The 16,506-nt window shown below is 37.5% G+C and overlaps 1 protein-coding gene across 4 annotated transcripts in view; it reads left to right on the top strand.

The window, feature by feature from the left end:
* Positions 1-16,506, top strand: part of WDR7 (WD repeat domain 7) — a 376,679-nt gene that overhangs the window by 87,012 nt on the left and 273,161 nt on the right. For all 4 annotated transcript variants that reach the window (XM_032152211.2, XM_032152210.2, XM_058438305.1 and 1 more), the window contains 2 exons: positions 13,895-14,664; positions 16,193-16,281. In XM_032152211.2, the coding sequence (XP_032008102.1) occupies positions 13,895-14,664; positions 16,193-16,281 (859 nt within the window). The remainder of the gene's footprint in view (positions 1-13,894; positions 14,665-16,192; positions 16,282-16,506) is intronic.

Genomic DNA, 16,506 nt, shown 5'->3' with positions numbered 1-16,506 from the left:
TCAGAAAATACACTCAGATAAATACAATTGAATAAAGTAGCAAGGATGGCTGAGACATGCAGAAAGTATTGCGGAAGCCTGTCTTAGCTTGAGGTGATTAGGACTGGCTTCTTGGAGGAAGAGACATTCAAGGATGAGTAGATATATTCAGATGATGGAAGCAGATGGGTTGCGGTGTGTTCCGGGAGGACTAGGTGGCCCAAGCAAAGTGGGAAGTAGGCAATACCACGTGCGGGGAGACAGGTGTGGTGGGAAATGAGGCGAGTCCATTGAAGCACCATGTGAAGGTGCTTAAGCTTTATCGTTTATCTCAGTGGCTTTCAAACTTTAAAAAAAATTAGCTTCATAATCCTACTCTCAAAAGGAATTATATATGAAAGGCAGTATGTAAAACAGATAATAGGTAATAGGGAGGAGAGTTTAAATTCAAGAGCTATTTGTGAGTTAGATTTGGCGAGACTTCATGATTGCTTAGGTATGGGTGGTAAGGAAGGTTGGCTCACAGGTTTTCTGATTGGGTGATAGAATAGAAAATAGCTCTATCACGTGTGATATCGAATGTAAGAGCAGGTTTTGTCCGGGATGATGAGGAGTTGCTTTGTTCATGGTGAGTATGAGGTTCTTATGGGACATCTATGTTGTGATGTCTGCAAGACCTTTAAGAGAGTGAAACTTGAGGCAGGGCTGTGGTGATGAGACATCCAAAAGATGGTTCTTTTTTTTTTTTTTTTTTGAGACGGAGTCTCCGCTCTGTCGCCCAGGCTGGAGTGCAGTGGCGCAATCTTGGCTCACTGCAAGCTCCGCCTCCCGGGTTCACGCCATTCTCCTGCCTCAGCCTCTCCGAGTAGCTGGGACTACAGGTGCCCGCCACCACGCCCGGCTAATTTTTTTGTATTTTTAGTAGAGACGGGGTTTCACCATGGTCTCGATCTCCTGACCTCGTGATCCGCCCGCCTCGGCCTCCCAAAGTGCTGGGATTACAAGCGTAAGCCACCGCGCCCGGCCTAAAGATGGTTCTTAATACTGTGGAAGTGGAGGAGATCATTCAGAGCTAGACTCTGGGCTTACTAACCTTAAGGGAGGAGGAAAAGGAAACGATTTAGAGAAGGAGTAGTGTGAGGCATGTGAGGAGAGCCAGGAGAATGGGCTAACCTGTAAACAGAGGGAATCAAGAATTTCAGGCAGAGTAGAGAGTAATCACTTGTGTCAAATGCAGTAGATGTTGGGTATTAGAAGGATCGAAATGTGTTTGTCAATGAAGTCATTAGTATTCTTTTTAAGAACTGTCTTCCCAGAATGTTGGGAGCAGAAGGTTCACTGTGGAGGGTTAAGGAGTGAAAGGAAAGTGTGGAAATAGAAATAGTAACAAATGTATAATACTTTTGAAAGGTGTGTATGAGAAGGAAAGAGAGTAGCTAGAGGGAGATGCAGTTTTGAAGACAGCTGAGAGTATTTGTGGGCTGCGGATGATAATCAAGTAGTGAGAGGAACGTTCTCGATCAGGATAGGGAGGAATTGATAATTGATGAAGCTAGGTTCCCCAGGGGATGAGAGAGTGGGCGATTTCAAAGGTAAAGGGAAGGAAGGCAGTTGGCCTTGATGTGGAGGAGGAAAACCTTATTTCTGAAACTGAAGGGAAAGAGCACAGGCTGGGTGTCCGGATGGGTATATGTTTCTGTGGATAGTGGATGGGGATTGAGGAGAGAATATTCCTAAAGCCTTCCATTTCTCCCAGAAGTTGGAGGTAAGATTGTCTGTGGGGAGGAAGGGAGTGATCCTGAGTAGGGGACCTGATGAGAGTGGTAGAGATTAGGGAAGGAGGGGTCTAAGAGCAAGTGTGGGGATTCACTGAATTTGTATTTGAAATGCAGACGTAAAAGGGAATGGAGGGTGGTTGTGAAAGACTGATTGCTAGGACCGACTGTGGTTGGACAGGCAGGGAAGGGGAAGAAGGGGCTGATGGGGATGAAATTGTGGAATCCAGGGCCTGAATGCCCCATGATAGTGGTTCCCAAACCATGCTGCACCTGAAATCACCTGGGGCTCTTTAGAGACTACTGGCACCTGGCCCCTACACGAGGATTTTCTGATTTAATTGGTATGGGGTGAAACCTTTGCGTGGGAGGTTTCAAAGGTTCCCAGATGGTTCCCACCTACAGGTTACAGCAGTTTGTGCTCCAAGAGGCTGAAGAGCAGATGAGGGGAAGAGCTGGAACTCTAGAAGGTGTGGCCAGAGTGGTGATATTAGCATTTAAGGTTTCTCAGGTAAGGACAGGACCCAGTGTGCATGGCCGTGAGAGTGGCTGGCTGAGGTTGAGTGGAGGGGAAGTTGTGAAAGTCACTATGGCTTTTAGTATTTGGTGGTGCACTTTCCTGGTCTTTTCTCCTCCCACTGGATAAAGAGCCTTGTGATAAGAATGCAGTGCCATCTAACAGGCTAATTTGGGAGTAGGGATTAAGTTATGACTTAACAATAGGATTAATACATGCCTTATGAATGTGTTTCGGAAAATTATAGTTTAAAATATTGTTGATGCAAGTAAAAATCCCTAAACTAAATGATGAATTTAATAGGAATTTGCAATTTGAAAGCAAGATAATATATCAAGGCATCCCTTATGTGAGACTGTCCGGTGTTCATATGCAGTAAAATTTTTGTACCATTACTCTACAGTTCATAATAGTATGACATCTAATTAGAATGCTGAAAGTCTCCAGAACAGCAGGCCCCAACCTTTTTGGCACCAGGGACTGGTTTCATGGAAGACAGTTTTTCCATGGCCTGGGCTGAGGTAGACGGTTTTGGGATGAAACTGGCGTTAGAGTCCCATAAGGAGCGCACACCGTAAATCCCTTGCATACACAGTTCACAATAGGGTTTTCACTCCTATGAGAAGCTAATGCTGGTGCTGATATGACAGGAGGTGGAGCTCAGGTGGTAGGTAATGCTTGCTTGCCCGCCACTCAGCTCCTGCTGTAGGACCCCGTTCTTAACAAGCCATGGACCTGTGGACCAGTACCAGTTCTTGGCCTGTAAGTTGGGGACACCTGTTCTAGAAAACTAGTCACATGCTAACTTAAGGTTATAAATAGCAAAATACAAAAATAGCACTTGTAGCATAATTAGCAAAAGTAACCTTAGTAACTCACTTTACTAAATGACTCTATGCTTAACATTGTGTCATTTGCCCTCCTACTTTGAATCCTTTTACATCCCATAAAGAAGCCCCTTGACCTCCAACAACTGCAGACCATAAGTTGAAAATCACTGACCTATATGGATGCTGAGCTTTCCTAGGACAACGGTTGGCCAGCAAGGGTGTGAGTCAGGGAAAATGATTTCACGGTTTAAACATTTTTTCCAGTGTGAATCTCATAAGATGATTTATATGAAATGGTATTGCAGGCCCTAAAATTAACCTTGAATAGAAATATATTTGTCAGTTATCTCAGGGAGACAGTTTACTGCATTGTCCAAGTATAGGAAGTATAATTGGTACATAGTGGTTGTGACTGGAATTCTATATGATGCTGTCAGTTGACTACAACAGGGAAAATATATCCAAAGATCTTTCTGTTAATGTCTTCCACTGATCTCTCTCTTATTTTGTATAAAAATACTTATTTTTCCTAATTACATTCACACCTCAATCACAATCACACCAAGCAGCAATCAGCTCCAGTAGAAGTGATATTTTCTCAGGCAAATAGATGGGTAGAAAGGATGAGGTAGGAAAAAGAATGGGAACTTTGGTAAAAGGGGAACAGATTTATCAGCATAAGCCAGGATTTTAGGTTTTTACAGTGTAATGTTACTTGGTTTTTAGTCTCCTTCACTTCTATTTCAGCAAGTGTAGTACTTGCTATATGCTTGTGCCACCCTTCACCTGGCTAACTCCTACTCATCTCATGAGCATGAGTTCTGTGACCTCTGTCCCTGCAAAGGCTTCCTGAATTTTTCAAGTATTATACAGCCAGATCAGACAGGGGCAGTTGGGTCTTCCTCTCTGATCCTCTGGCACTTGGATTATATTGCTATCCTAGTACTTATTCTATTGTACCAGTATATGTAATCAGGTAGATGTATTTGTTTCCATCTCTATTTCTCTGTATCAGAGTTTCTCAACCTCAACACTATAGTCATTTTTGGCTTGATAATTTTTTCTTGTGGAATCCTGTGCACTGCAGTATTTTTAGCACCATCCCTAGCCTCTACCCACTAGACGCTATTAGCACCCCTTCCAAGTTGTCACTAGCAAAGTGTCTCCAGACGTTATCAAGTGTCCGTTGGGAGTGAGGGGAGAATTACCCCCTGCTCAAAACCACTGCTCTATATTAGACAAAGAGCTTCTCAGAGGACCATACCGTATTGCTTCTTGTATTTTCAGTGCTCAGCACAAAGTGTTCATTGAATCACTAAATAACCCAGGATTTGAGGGTTCACTAATGTGGAGTGGATTCAGTCTTTCCTTTACCACCTCCCTTCTCTCTAAAATCTCTACAGAATGAATGTTGAGAGTCCCTTGATAGCTAGAATTATTCAAAACATGGAGGAAGTGGTAGGCAGATAGAGGAGGAACCTGACTTCCTCCTGTATTGTCACCATTGACTTGCTGTGTGACCTCAGGTGACTGACTGACTTATCTCTTACCTTCAACTTGGTTTTAGTTTTAAAATTGGTATAATAGGGTTGTAATGAAGTTAAATGGGATAACAGATTTGAAAACATTCATCACAATAGTTCAACATATGTAGTTTAATACTCTTGATTGATTGATTCACGCATTCATTCAGCACATATTGAGTGCATACTATAAGCTAGGCCCCAAGCTACAACCAGCTGGAGAGGGCATCAGTTACACCCACACCCAGTGGGCCCTGGCATTAGGGAGTTCCTGCTCTGATGTGGGAGAAAAGTGTGCAGTTCATTGTGTTGAGCCTTTTACTACCTAAGGTATGAACCAAGTGAGAGAGAACCCCAAGGAGCCAAACTGACCTGAAGGGTTGTTGGGAAGGCTTTTCAGAAGAGAGAGGCTTGACATTAGGAGGACAGTGGGGAAGAACATCCCAGGCAAAGGGAGCAGCCTGTGCACATGCAGGTGGGCATGGCCACTGTGTGGAGACGATAGCGAGATGTGGGCCAAGTTGGACAGTGATGAGAGAAGAGGGTTCAAAATAGCTTAGAATCTACAGGAGCGTGAACATTTCTGAAATTAGGGGTTGTTCATCACAGTGACCCAGGGTCGATTAGGGCAGTGTTTTTTTTCTTCTTTTCATTTTCTCATTATCAGTCTTATCCTTGTTCTTACTGAGTGGAGTCTCCCAGAATCTCACCTTGTTTCCATTCATTTACAGGTGTGTTAAGGGTTTCAGCATATCTAGAAGGGTGTGTTATACTAGGAGCTCTTTGGACTTTTGCATTTTCTTTCCTTCACTTGGTATTAAACTATGTTCACATGTATCTTTGATACATTCATTTGAGATGAAATGAGCAGGGTTTTGTTATCTCTCTCTTACCAGTGAAAGGAATACTGCTTGTGTTATCTGTTCGCTGTCTGCAACACTTCATTGAGGTAGGCAGTCTTTATTTGGAAGATAGAAGGATTGATGCTAGGGAAGCTAACTGAGTCGTGTAAAGGTCTGTACAATGGAGGAACACTCCTGGTCTTGTTACTTTGGTAACTTGGCCCTTTGGGCAGAGTTGAAAATCAATCTCTTTTGTGCTGCTGTTGTGGAAGCTCTTAATATATTGATCTTCTAACCTCTTAATATATTAATACTATTTGGATATTATTATTTAGGCATTATCCAGTAAGACATGGTCTACAGAAATATCTTTGAAAGATATTTTATCAAAGGCATGACCGAAACATTTATACTTAATGGTTACAACTTACTGTAATTAAGTGATTTATATTTTATTTATATCATATTAAATTATAATGTAATATCAAACCTTAAAACCTCAGTCAAATATCTCTATGCTTATTAACATACTTATTAATGAAAACACATGAAAAGTCAAATATCATGAAGTCCATGACTATATTGTCATTCACACCTACTCATGAAGTCTTATCCTGTCTAAAATAAAATATTTAAGATGAATAATAGTATATATTGTCTAATTCCAACATAAATGGATTCTCTGATGAAACTCACTTGTATTATCCTAACTCTTAAGGTTAAGTAACAGCAAAACAACAGCAGAGGGCACCAAATATCCATTTCGGTCTCCACAGTTTCTTGATATTTTCTAATTTTTGTGCCTCCCTTTTTACTCTCTGCCTTTCTCCTCCTTCCTTCCTTTCTTCCTTTTTTCTAGTACTTAAAATATTTAATATTGAAACATTAATATTGTGCACATTTTTTAGTAGATGATGAGGTTTTTCCCTTAGCTATTTAAAAATTATATCAAGACATCAATTTGTTTTTATTCAGTGACCCTTTTACATTTAACATGCATCAAAATTTCAGAAATTCTTTTAAAAACTTTTATTCAATAAATATACTTAATCAAGAGTAAAATTATAAAATATTTAATTTATTTTTCCTGCCAAAATATTATTAGGCAATAAACCATTTTTCACATTTAGGAAATTTAAGATTATTTAGAACATGCAATGTAATACGGCTACATAATTCTGTAAAACAGCATACTAACACTCGTCAAGTGTTTTTTTGTTTTCCATTTCAAGACTCAAAGTATTAATATCTATAGAAGTGTGTGTATGTGTGTGTGTGTGGGTTAGATTTGTAATATTTCCTAGCCTTGTTCTTAATAACCTTAATCTATGCTTTCAAAGGAAATTCTGATTTTTTTTTAAATTATTAACTCTTCTGCTTTATACTTTAGCATGAAAATCAGCCTATGTCTGTAGTGCTTGCTGGTATAAATAAACTCTTTTTAATTAACAATAGGAACCATTTGATATCACTGTAGATTGGACTCAGTGCTCATTCAAGATAAATAGTAAATTATTTTATAAGGTGTTTTAAAATCCTCTTGAAAACTGCAGTATTAAAAAATGATTCTGAAATAAGTCAGCTTTGAGTCAGGATCATTGAAGTGAATGGTGGAAGAGTACAATTATTGCCACTGTTTTACGTTTCTCTTCATCACAGGATAAAATGAAATACACTGAAAATATAATTATAATACTGGTTTTAGGAAACAAAGCTTTCAGGTATTTCATCAGACATGATTTAACCCTAGAATATATTAAAATATTTAATGATAAACATTATAAATATATAATAATGATAAACAAGGATTTATCAACATTGTTCCTCTGCAGATGCTAAGTTATTGCTTTTTTGTTGCTGGAGGCTACTGTGTATGGGTGTATGTGTGTGTGTGTGTGTGTGTGTGTGTGTGTTTATATGCCAAAAAATATCCATGCTTGAATACAGATTAATCTCATGAATCATAGTTCTGTTGTTTTCCTTGGGTTTTCACTTGACGATTTTACCTGCTACTCTTAACCTATAACTGCCACAGGTTCACTTTCAGCAATGAGGAAGCAATCCAATAATTTTTTTCTGTGGTTTTATTTCTGTAATGTTTTAAGTCAGATTCCTTATTTAAAACCTGAAATGGTTAGATCTGTATTTAAAGTTACAATTGACTTGGTTCTTACATTGAAAATGTCAAATATGTCTATCTTACTACCCTTCTAAGTAAGTGTGTGTAGGTGTATGTACTTTGCATTTATCGTTGAATCTTACTAGCAAATTTGAGATCTTTTCATTTGTATATGCCTTATAATTTAACTTTCCTTGTTGGCTTTCTTCATAAGGACAGAGGCTTTATTTTCTCCCAAGCATCTTGCACATAAAAGGCACTCCACAAATATTTGTTAAACTGAATTTAATCTTCTTCCATGATAATGTAAAGGTGAGTTTGTGAGCACACATTTCAAATGTTCTTAATAAAGGTAGCAGCAGAAGCATACTAAGCTTCCTGCTAGAGAATTTTCTGGATCCGATAGCTCATATTTGAAATTGTTAAGAATATAAACTCATTTGAATGAATTAGTGTGCTCTAGACACGAATGTCTTATGATTAAGCCAAGAGACTTACGAGTTTGATAGATGTTTTAATTTCCCTATAGATAAGCTTAGTGTACTATATTACAATATCAGACATATGGGTGATTAATTCTGCCATCTCCATGCATTTAGCCAAAATATCCTCCCAACTTTGCTGCATACCTATATTTTGTTGTAACAAGACTTTGTTGGGTTAGTTAAATCTATCGTCAGGTATTACAAGTTATGCAGGACTTGGTGATACCAGAAATTATAGTTTATCTATAGGACTTGGAGGTTACTCATTTTCTCTAGTCTCCTCCTGTTGTCTTCTCATCTGTTTTTGTTCCTGTTTTTTCTTCTTTTTTTTAAACTCTTTCTTTTTCTGTGGATTGCTGTTAGCTATAGTTTTTGCTATAATGACACAATCAGTGCACTAAGAAGCTCTGATAAGAGGAATCACACACAATTGCATCCCGATATCATTGTCCCAGACACTAGATGACCTTTCAGCTGTCCATGCACATGGGCTGTCTGCTGGCACACCTCCCGGGAAGGGACAGAAACATTCGCACATCTGCAGGGGCTGAAAGCGGGCATGTGGGGTTGACAGCAGGTGAGAGAGCTTAAAGGGCTATCTTGAGGCTACCACTCTTGCCTCTTTTCTTCAAGTCACTCGTGCTGCTTCAATAATTTCTTTACCAAGCATGTTTGATTTTATATTCTTTGGTAGTAATGGTCTTTATCTTTATCCTAAAAGGATTTTGCAGATCTTTCCCAGAGAGGCAGCATCTGCCAAAGCACTGTGGTGGTCTCTTCTTTTACCTAATGTTGTTATTAGCTATTCCTTCATACCCATAATATTGATATATGATGATATTTTATCTTTTTCTGTGACATAACCAGCCGTAATACCTAGTCTGGTGCCTAGGCCATAACAACAGCTTTGTATGTGGTAGCTATCATTATTAATAATCATTTTATATCAATATTATTTTAGATAAAATACTGTATGTAATTTTATGTAGTATTCACTCAAACTAGTGTTGGTAGGTAAAAAGCAGTAAGCATAGTGTCTGACATTACCCATTCAGCATTTGAAAAAGAAAATATAAAGCACAGTGCTACGAGAAATAAAAGGGTAATGTACACATTTTTCAGTCTGTCCTGTTTTCTACATGCTCAGTGCTATTGCATACTTTTATCTTCTCTCATCTGGATGGTTTCAGTTGCCTTCCATTTCACATTCATTACTGATCTTGCTCCCTTTAGCCAATATTGCTGGTAGATAAATGTTTATACAATTAAGTTTGATCATGTTACTCCCCTCATTAAAGCCTTTAGACAACAGTTCTCAAACTCTACTACGTAAAGTAATCTGGGGTGCTCATTAGATTCTGACGCGTTCCTAAAGATACTGGTTCAGGTCTGATATCCGGCCCAGGAAGCTGTATTTAACAAGCACTCCTGATGATTCTGAGAAAAATACTGCTTTAGTGGCTCCCAAGCCTGCAGGATAAAGCCATGCCTTGCATTCTTCATCTTGGACACTTGTGGTTTCAGCAGTATCCATCGTGTGATACTTCTGCCTTTGTCCTGTTTCACGTCTGGCCATCGTTCTGCCAGGAGTGCTCTTTCATTGCTCATTACATCTTCCGTGCGGGTTTCCCGGCTACCCGAGATGGAGCTGGTACTTTCTCCATTGCGTCCCCTTCTTGTGCCCTGCCATCTCTCTTTATGGCACCATTCATCCAACATTATAATAACTTATGTACACATCATCATCTGTTTTGAGTTCCATGACTAGAAAAACCATTTCTGACTCATCTTGGTACCCTCAATACCCTGTGCAAACACAAGACATAAATAGGTGTTAGGCAACTGGGGGAATGAATGAATTAAATACGAGAATGAGATTCGGAAAGTCTTGATTTTTTTCTGCATTTGTAACTTTATGATTGTGTAGTGTAAATTTATCACATTGTTTATGTATTTTAGGATGTTTAACTGTAGTATAGAAATATTTAGAGCAGAAGTTTACCCACAGGAAGTAGTGATAGATCTGCTTGAAAAATTTGTAAGTAATTTTCAGAAGAGAAGCCACTTGAAATACTTCTTGCAGGATGAGTAGAAGTATGTATGACTTGAGTGGCAGAAGAGAGATTCAGGAGGGAGCATGATTCTGGCATAAGCATATGCAGAAATACAAATGTCTGAAACTACTTGGTTCTGGAAAGTACAAGTGGTTTGATTTGGCAGAAGTTACAGGGATTGTGGTGAGAGATGAACTTGGAAGGGTAAGCAGCAGTATATCTTGGAGGATGTTTTGTGCTTTGCAGGTAAGTCTGGATTTTATCCTTGTGTTCAACAGAATGTTGAAGTCTCTTAAGCTAGAAAGAAACATGGTCAGATGGGAGGAAAGTAAGACAGAGACCAGTTAAGGGGATTTGTGGTAATTTTATGACAGAAGAGCTGATTGGCAATTTAAAATAATTTTCCTAAAAAAATTTTAAGGCTAGTCAAGTGAAGCAGTGGGAGTGGAGAAGGAACAAAGAAATCTGCAACTGGTTGTGACCGGTTAGTTCTAAACACCACTGCACTTGGACCAGCCAATTTTATACAATTTTCATAATGGTCTTTGTTCATTCTGCTAGGTACTGTAATAGGTTGAAGACTATACAAGATGAGGAAGACATGATTAGTCCTTGATTTTGAAATGTTCCTGTAGAGTATAGGAAAATGCAAATATCTAGAACAACAAATTATATAAATATGGCAAAGACATACAAATATGTGATACATAGTAGACATAAAATGTTGTGGGAGTTGGATTCACTGTGGACTAACTTCCTTGGCAGAATTAGTCTCTTTCTCCCACGCCCCCCACCCCCAAATTTACTGGGGAACAATTGACAAATTGTCAATTGTGTATATCCTAGGTGTACAGTGAGATGATTTGATATACATATACTTGTGGAATAATAGGGTGTCGATGGAAGAGAAAGGATTGGAGTGGAGTAAAGGAAGAGCATTTTGGGAGGGGAATAAGTAAAAGGATTTATATTTGAGGGGCCATAGTTTTGGTACTAGGGCCTATTTGTTAAAGCTCGGAAGGTATTTGGTGTCAAACTGTAATGGACCTTGAAGATTGTGCTAAAGGAGTTCACATTTTATTCTAGAGCTTTATTTTCTAATTATTAAAATATATATTGATTATATGATTATATACAATCTAAGAAATATATAGCAATACAAACAAATTAAATTGTATATGATTATATACAATCTAAGAAATATATAGCAATACAAACAAAATGTTCTATAATTCCATCACAAGATTGTAATTACTATTAATATTTTCACACATTTCTTTCCAGTCACATATATATATGTATGTGTGTGTGTATATATACACACTATTTGGTCCGGGAAAGTACAAGTGGTTTGATTTGGCAGAACTTATAGGGATTGTGGTGAGAGATGAAATTGGAAGGGTAAGCAGCAGTATATCTTGGAGGATGTTTTGTGCTTTGTGTGTGTGTGTGTGTGTGTGTGTATATGTGTGTGTATATATATACACGTGTGTGTATATATACACGTATATGTGTATATATATGTATATATGTGTATATATATGTATATTGTATTTCGGCATATGCTTCTGCCACACCACAACAGGAGGTGTATATACACATATATACACACATATATAAGCAGTCTTTCTTGCCATGCTTATATATAATGTGTGTGTGTGTATGTATATATGTATATATACTTAAGCATTAAATACGTGAAATTGGAACCATAACTGGTGTGTGTGTGTGCACGCGTGTGCATGTACATGTGGATGTGTGTATAGTTTCATCTCACTTAAAATTGGACTATGGGTATTTTTCTACATGGTTAGATGTGCCCAGAAAAGATGATTTATAAATACTGCAATATTTATTACATTATATGGCTATGCATAAATTATTTACTAGTTTCCTTACTGTTAGATATTTAGGTGGTTTCCAGCTTAAAATATTGGATACAGTTTCACTGAACATCTTTGAACATAAATCCTTGTCTGTATTTCTGACTATTTAAGATAGGATTCTGGAAATACATGTATTGGATCAAACAATATCAATCATAAGGCTTATGAGGTATTTTGCCAAATTACTCTTTTAAAACTATTTAAATTCACGCCTGCAGTGTATGAGTTTGACTTTCTCTATAGTGTTTTTAGTGTTTACTGTTTGCTAATAAGTTAATAAGATAAAACACTTATCTTGTAGTTATTTTAACTGTTAGTTCCTTGACAACCAATTTGAGCAGGTTTTCCCTGTATTCACCCTTTATGTTTCTTTTACTGTCTTTGCTCTTCATAGTTTTTTTCTTTTTTTTTCTTTTGGCAATAGTTTTCTTATTGCTTTTAAGAAATATTTGTATCTATTACAACTCTTCGTTAGTCCTATTTCCGGGACATTTTATTCCTATTTTTAGTTGTCATTTAACATGTTTTTTTATCGTAGTGAACTTTTAAGTGTGTTTAGAAAGTCCATTCTCATCTCAAGATCAGATAGATATTCACCTATATTTTGATTTAGTTTTTAAGAATTTTGTATTGTCTATTTTTCTTAATAATTCATGATAATGGAAATTTTTTGGTGGAGTGGCATGATTAGATTTTTGCCTCAGAAAGAAGTCTGTGGTTCTGTAGTGGTCACATGTGTTGGAGTAAGAGACTAGGGACAGTGAAACCTGTCTTGAGGAGCAAAGATAAGTGGTCTGAATTTCTGTCATGACAGTGGGATAGGAAGAAAACAGAATGATTTCCAACTGATGAATCAGGAGGCCCAGCAGGTTTAGTGAGGGGTGGAGATGAGAACGTTAAAATGTGAGGTAGGTACTGTGGGATATCCCAATACAAGCCATTGGAGATACAGGATTGAAACTCCTTTAGGAGACTGGTCTGGCTGATGATGGAAATTAGAGAGCGATCTACATATAGGTGATAGTTCCCATGTGGGGGGAAGAATGAGTTATCAGGGCAGCTGCCTGAGAGGGAGAGATTGACAGAGGTAGAAGACTTACCAGGAGGTACTCTCCAGGTAAGTCTTTATTACTCTCCAGGATGCTGGAGAGGTGGCTTCTTATTCTTTCTTTTAGTTCTTTCTTTGTTTCTTTTTCTTTCTATCTCAGGAAAAAATAACAATGTCATATACTGCAAAGACATTAAGGAAGAGAGGGACTGAGAATTTTCATTGGATTAGTCTACTACTTTCAGTAAATTTTGCTAAAAGGGACAGAAATTTGGCTAGAAGAGGAGAGAAATAGAAAAGGGAGCATGATCAAAAGATAGCATTTTTTAAAGGATCTAAGTAGACTCTAATATGTTCTTTATTCAGGGAATGGAATCTTTGAATAGGGAGAGGTTGAAGGTAAAATGGAAAAAGGAGGGATATGATGGTTGTAGCACCTTAAAGGATCAGGAGCCACGATAAACGGATTATTCCATCAGGTGCAACAGTAATTTATTTTCAGAGACGGGATTTGCTCATAAATTATTGAAACAAATTTTAATCATTACTGTGAGTAAAAAGACTCCTTGCTTCAATAATAAACTATTATTTTCTTGGTTTTTAAACTAATTGGCAATTTTGTGATTGTTTCAGCATAAAGTTCCTCTAATTGTGTAAGGTGATATCTTTTACATGCTGCTGATTGGCAAAGTTAGTATGTTACTTTTCATGATATAGGTTCCTAGAAGGACAGCTTAATAAGCATGTTAATTCCTCTGATTATTTATTGTTTATTAATGAATATATGAAATTAAGCACTTTTAATTATAACTATCTTTTAAAAATATTTATTACAGGGAAATTTACCTAAATATTCTCATAACTCCCTGATGGTTCAAGCAATAAAGACAAACCTAACAGACCCGGACATACATGTGCTATTCTTTGATGTGGAAGCGTTGATTATTCAACTCCTGACTGAAGAAGCCTCTAGGCCGAATACTGCACTTATTTCCCCAGAGAATTTGCAAAAAGCATCTGGCAGTTCAGACAAAGGGGGCTCTTTTTTAACTGGAAAACGAGCAGCAGTTCTCTTCCAACAAGTGAAAGAAACGATCAAAGAGAACATCAAGGAACACCTCCTTGATGATGAAGAGGAGGATGAGGAGATAATGAGGCAGAGAAGGGAAGAAAGTGATCCTGAATATCGGTCCAGCAAATCAAAGCCATTGACCCTATTAGAATATAATTTAACTATGGACACTGCAAAGCTGTTTATGTCCTGCCTTCACGCCTGGGGTTTGAATGAAGTACTGGATGAAGTTTGCCTGGATCGCCTTGGAATGCTGAAACCCCACTGCACAGTATCGTTTGGCCTCTTGTCAAGAGGAGGCCATATGTCACTGATGCTGCCAGGTTATAATCAGCCTGCTTGTAAACTGTCACACGGGAAAACAGAAGTAGGAAGGAAGCTGCCAGCGACTGAGGGAGTAGGAAAGGGAACTTACGGAGTGTCCCGTGCCGTCACCACACAGCATCTCCTGTCTATCATTTCTTTGGCAAATACTTTAATGAGTATGACCAATGCAACTTTTATTGGTGATCATATGAAGAAGGGTCCTACCAGGTGTGACCATGATAGTTCGATTTTATTCTTAAGTTTCAAAAAAAGAAACCTGTTTTATTTTTTCATTGTTGATTACTCTTTTTTGGCTCTACACAATTTTATTATTTTAGTGTCATCTCAGTTGTTTCCCTTTTACATTTTAAAACACCAGTTTCAAAATGCCCGGTTAAAACATAATAAAATTAAACAATTTTATATATACATTGGCATACTTAGGTGTTATTCTTTAAAAATTTGGAATGAGGGAGTTGGTCGTATAGACTAGCTCTTGTAAATATAATTATAAAATTGTGTATGTACTTGAAGTTTGCCCTAATATTCAATTCAAAATATATATTTGAGGCTGGGCATGGTGGCTGACACTTGTAATCCCAGCACTTTGGGAGGCTGAGGCAGGAGGACCACTTGAAGCCAGGAGTTTGAGACCAGCCTGAGCAACATAGTGAGACCCTGCTTCTGCAAAAATAAAAATAAAAATAATTAGCTGGGCATGGTGGCTACATGCATGTAGTCCCAGCTACTTGGGGGGCTGAGGTGGGAGGGTCTGGAAGTTGAGCCTGGAAGTTCGTGGCTGCAGTGAGCCACGATTGTGCCACTGTACTCCAGCCTAAGCAACAGAGTAAGACTCTGTCTGAAAAAAAAAATGTATATTTGGTTAAATGCTCCTTCTCATTGTAACTTATATGTAATTATTGACATGTTCAGAGATTTGGCTTCAGAATTTTGTGAGAAGTATAGTCAGAATTTTTCAACAGAGAAAGAAAAAGCTATTTAAAATGCAGGAGAATACTATTTTAATATTTCCAGAATACTTAGCCTCAATTTGTCTTTTTATGGAGGCAACTTTTTATTATACTCTATTGAGCGTTTACCATATGAAGAATTAAAAACAATTCTAACAAATACTATATAGCACTTACTTTTTGTCAGTCTCTGTTGTAAGTACTTTACAAAAAATAATTTGTTAGTTCCCTTAACCCTATAAGGTATGTACTTTTATTATCCCTTTATTACAGAGAACAAAACTGAGACACAGAGAGATGATGTAACGTGCCCAAGGTAACATAGCTAGTAAGTAGTAGTGTCAGAATTCACAACTGAGACAGTCTGCCTCTATAGTCCAAGATTTCTTAATGCCTAAAGACTGTTTTTAGGTTTTTGGGTTGAATGTTTTTAATCTATCTTTCTATGAATTCACTTGGATTAATGCTGTGGAGTAGGCTGAAATCTCAGCATCTGAATATTGAAGAACAAAGGGTTAAGTATGATGTTAGAAAATATTTCTTAAACTAATATAAAGCACAAATTGTACATGTCAGATTTTTACTTGCTAATCATTTACTCATTTGAAATGGAAAACGTTAATAGGTCCAAACCAAAAAAAAATCTTTCTGGAGTGGTAAATTGAAAATGTTCTATATATGTTTCTTTTGTGATTCGTTTAGAAGTAGAAAATTTTTTATTTTAAATAGTTCTGGAAATATGACAGTGTCAAAATATATCTTGTATTTTTTTCTTCTTTTTTAAGGCCACCTAGACCAAGCACTCCAGACCTTTCTAAGGCAAGGGGTTCCCCTCCAACTTCCAGTAATATTGTGCAAGGACAGATTAAACAAGGTAAAATTAAATCTTATTAAGTAATTGACATGACATTTCAGCTCTAGAAACTGAGGAGGCATAGCTAATGTGTAATCATAATATTTGTTTGTCTTGGATTGTTAAAAGAGAGAAAAGTTGTTATATTCCAGATGTAAATATGGATAATTAAGATGTCAGTTAAGAATAAATCAGATTTATTTAGAAAGTGATAAATGAGCATATTTCAAATAATTTTATTATACT

The sequence above is a fragment of the Hylobates moloch genome, unplaced genomic scaffold, assembly GCF_009828535.3.
Source record: "Hylobates moloch isolate HMO894 unplaced genomic scaffold, HMol_V3 SCAFFOLD_5, whole genome shotgun sequence".
NCBI classification, from domain to species: domain Eukaryota; kingdom Metazoa; phylum Chordata; class Mammalia; order Primates; family Hylobatidae; genus Hylobates; species Hylobates moloch.
The sequence above is the reverse complement of the archived record's forward strand: the minus strand, read 5'-3'. Positions and strand labels throughout refer to the sequence as shown.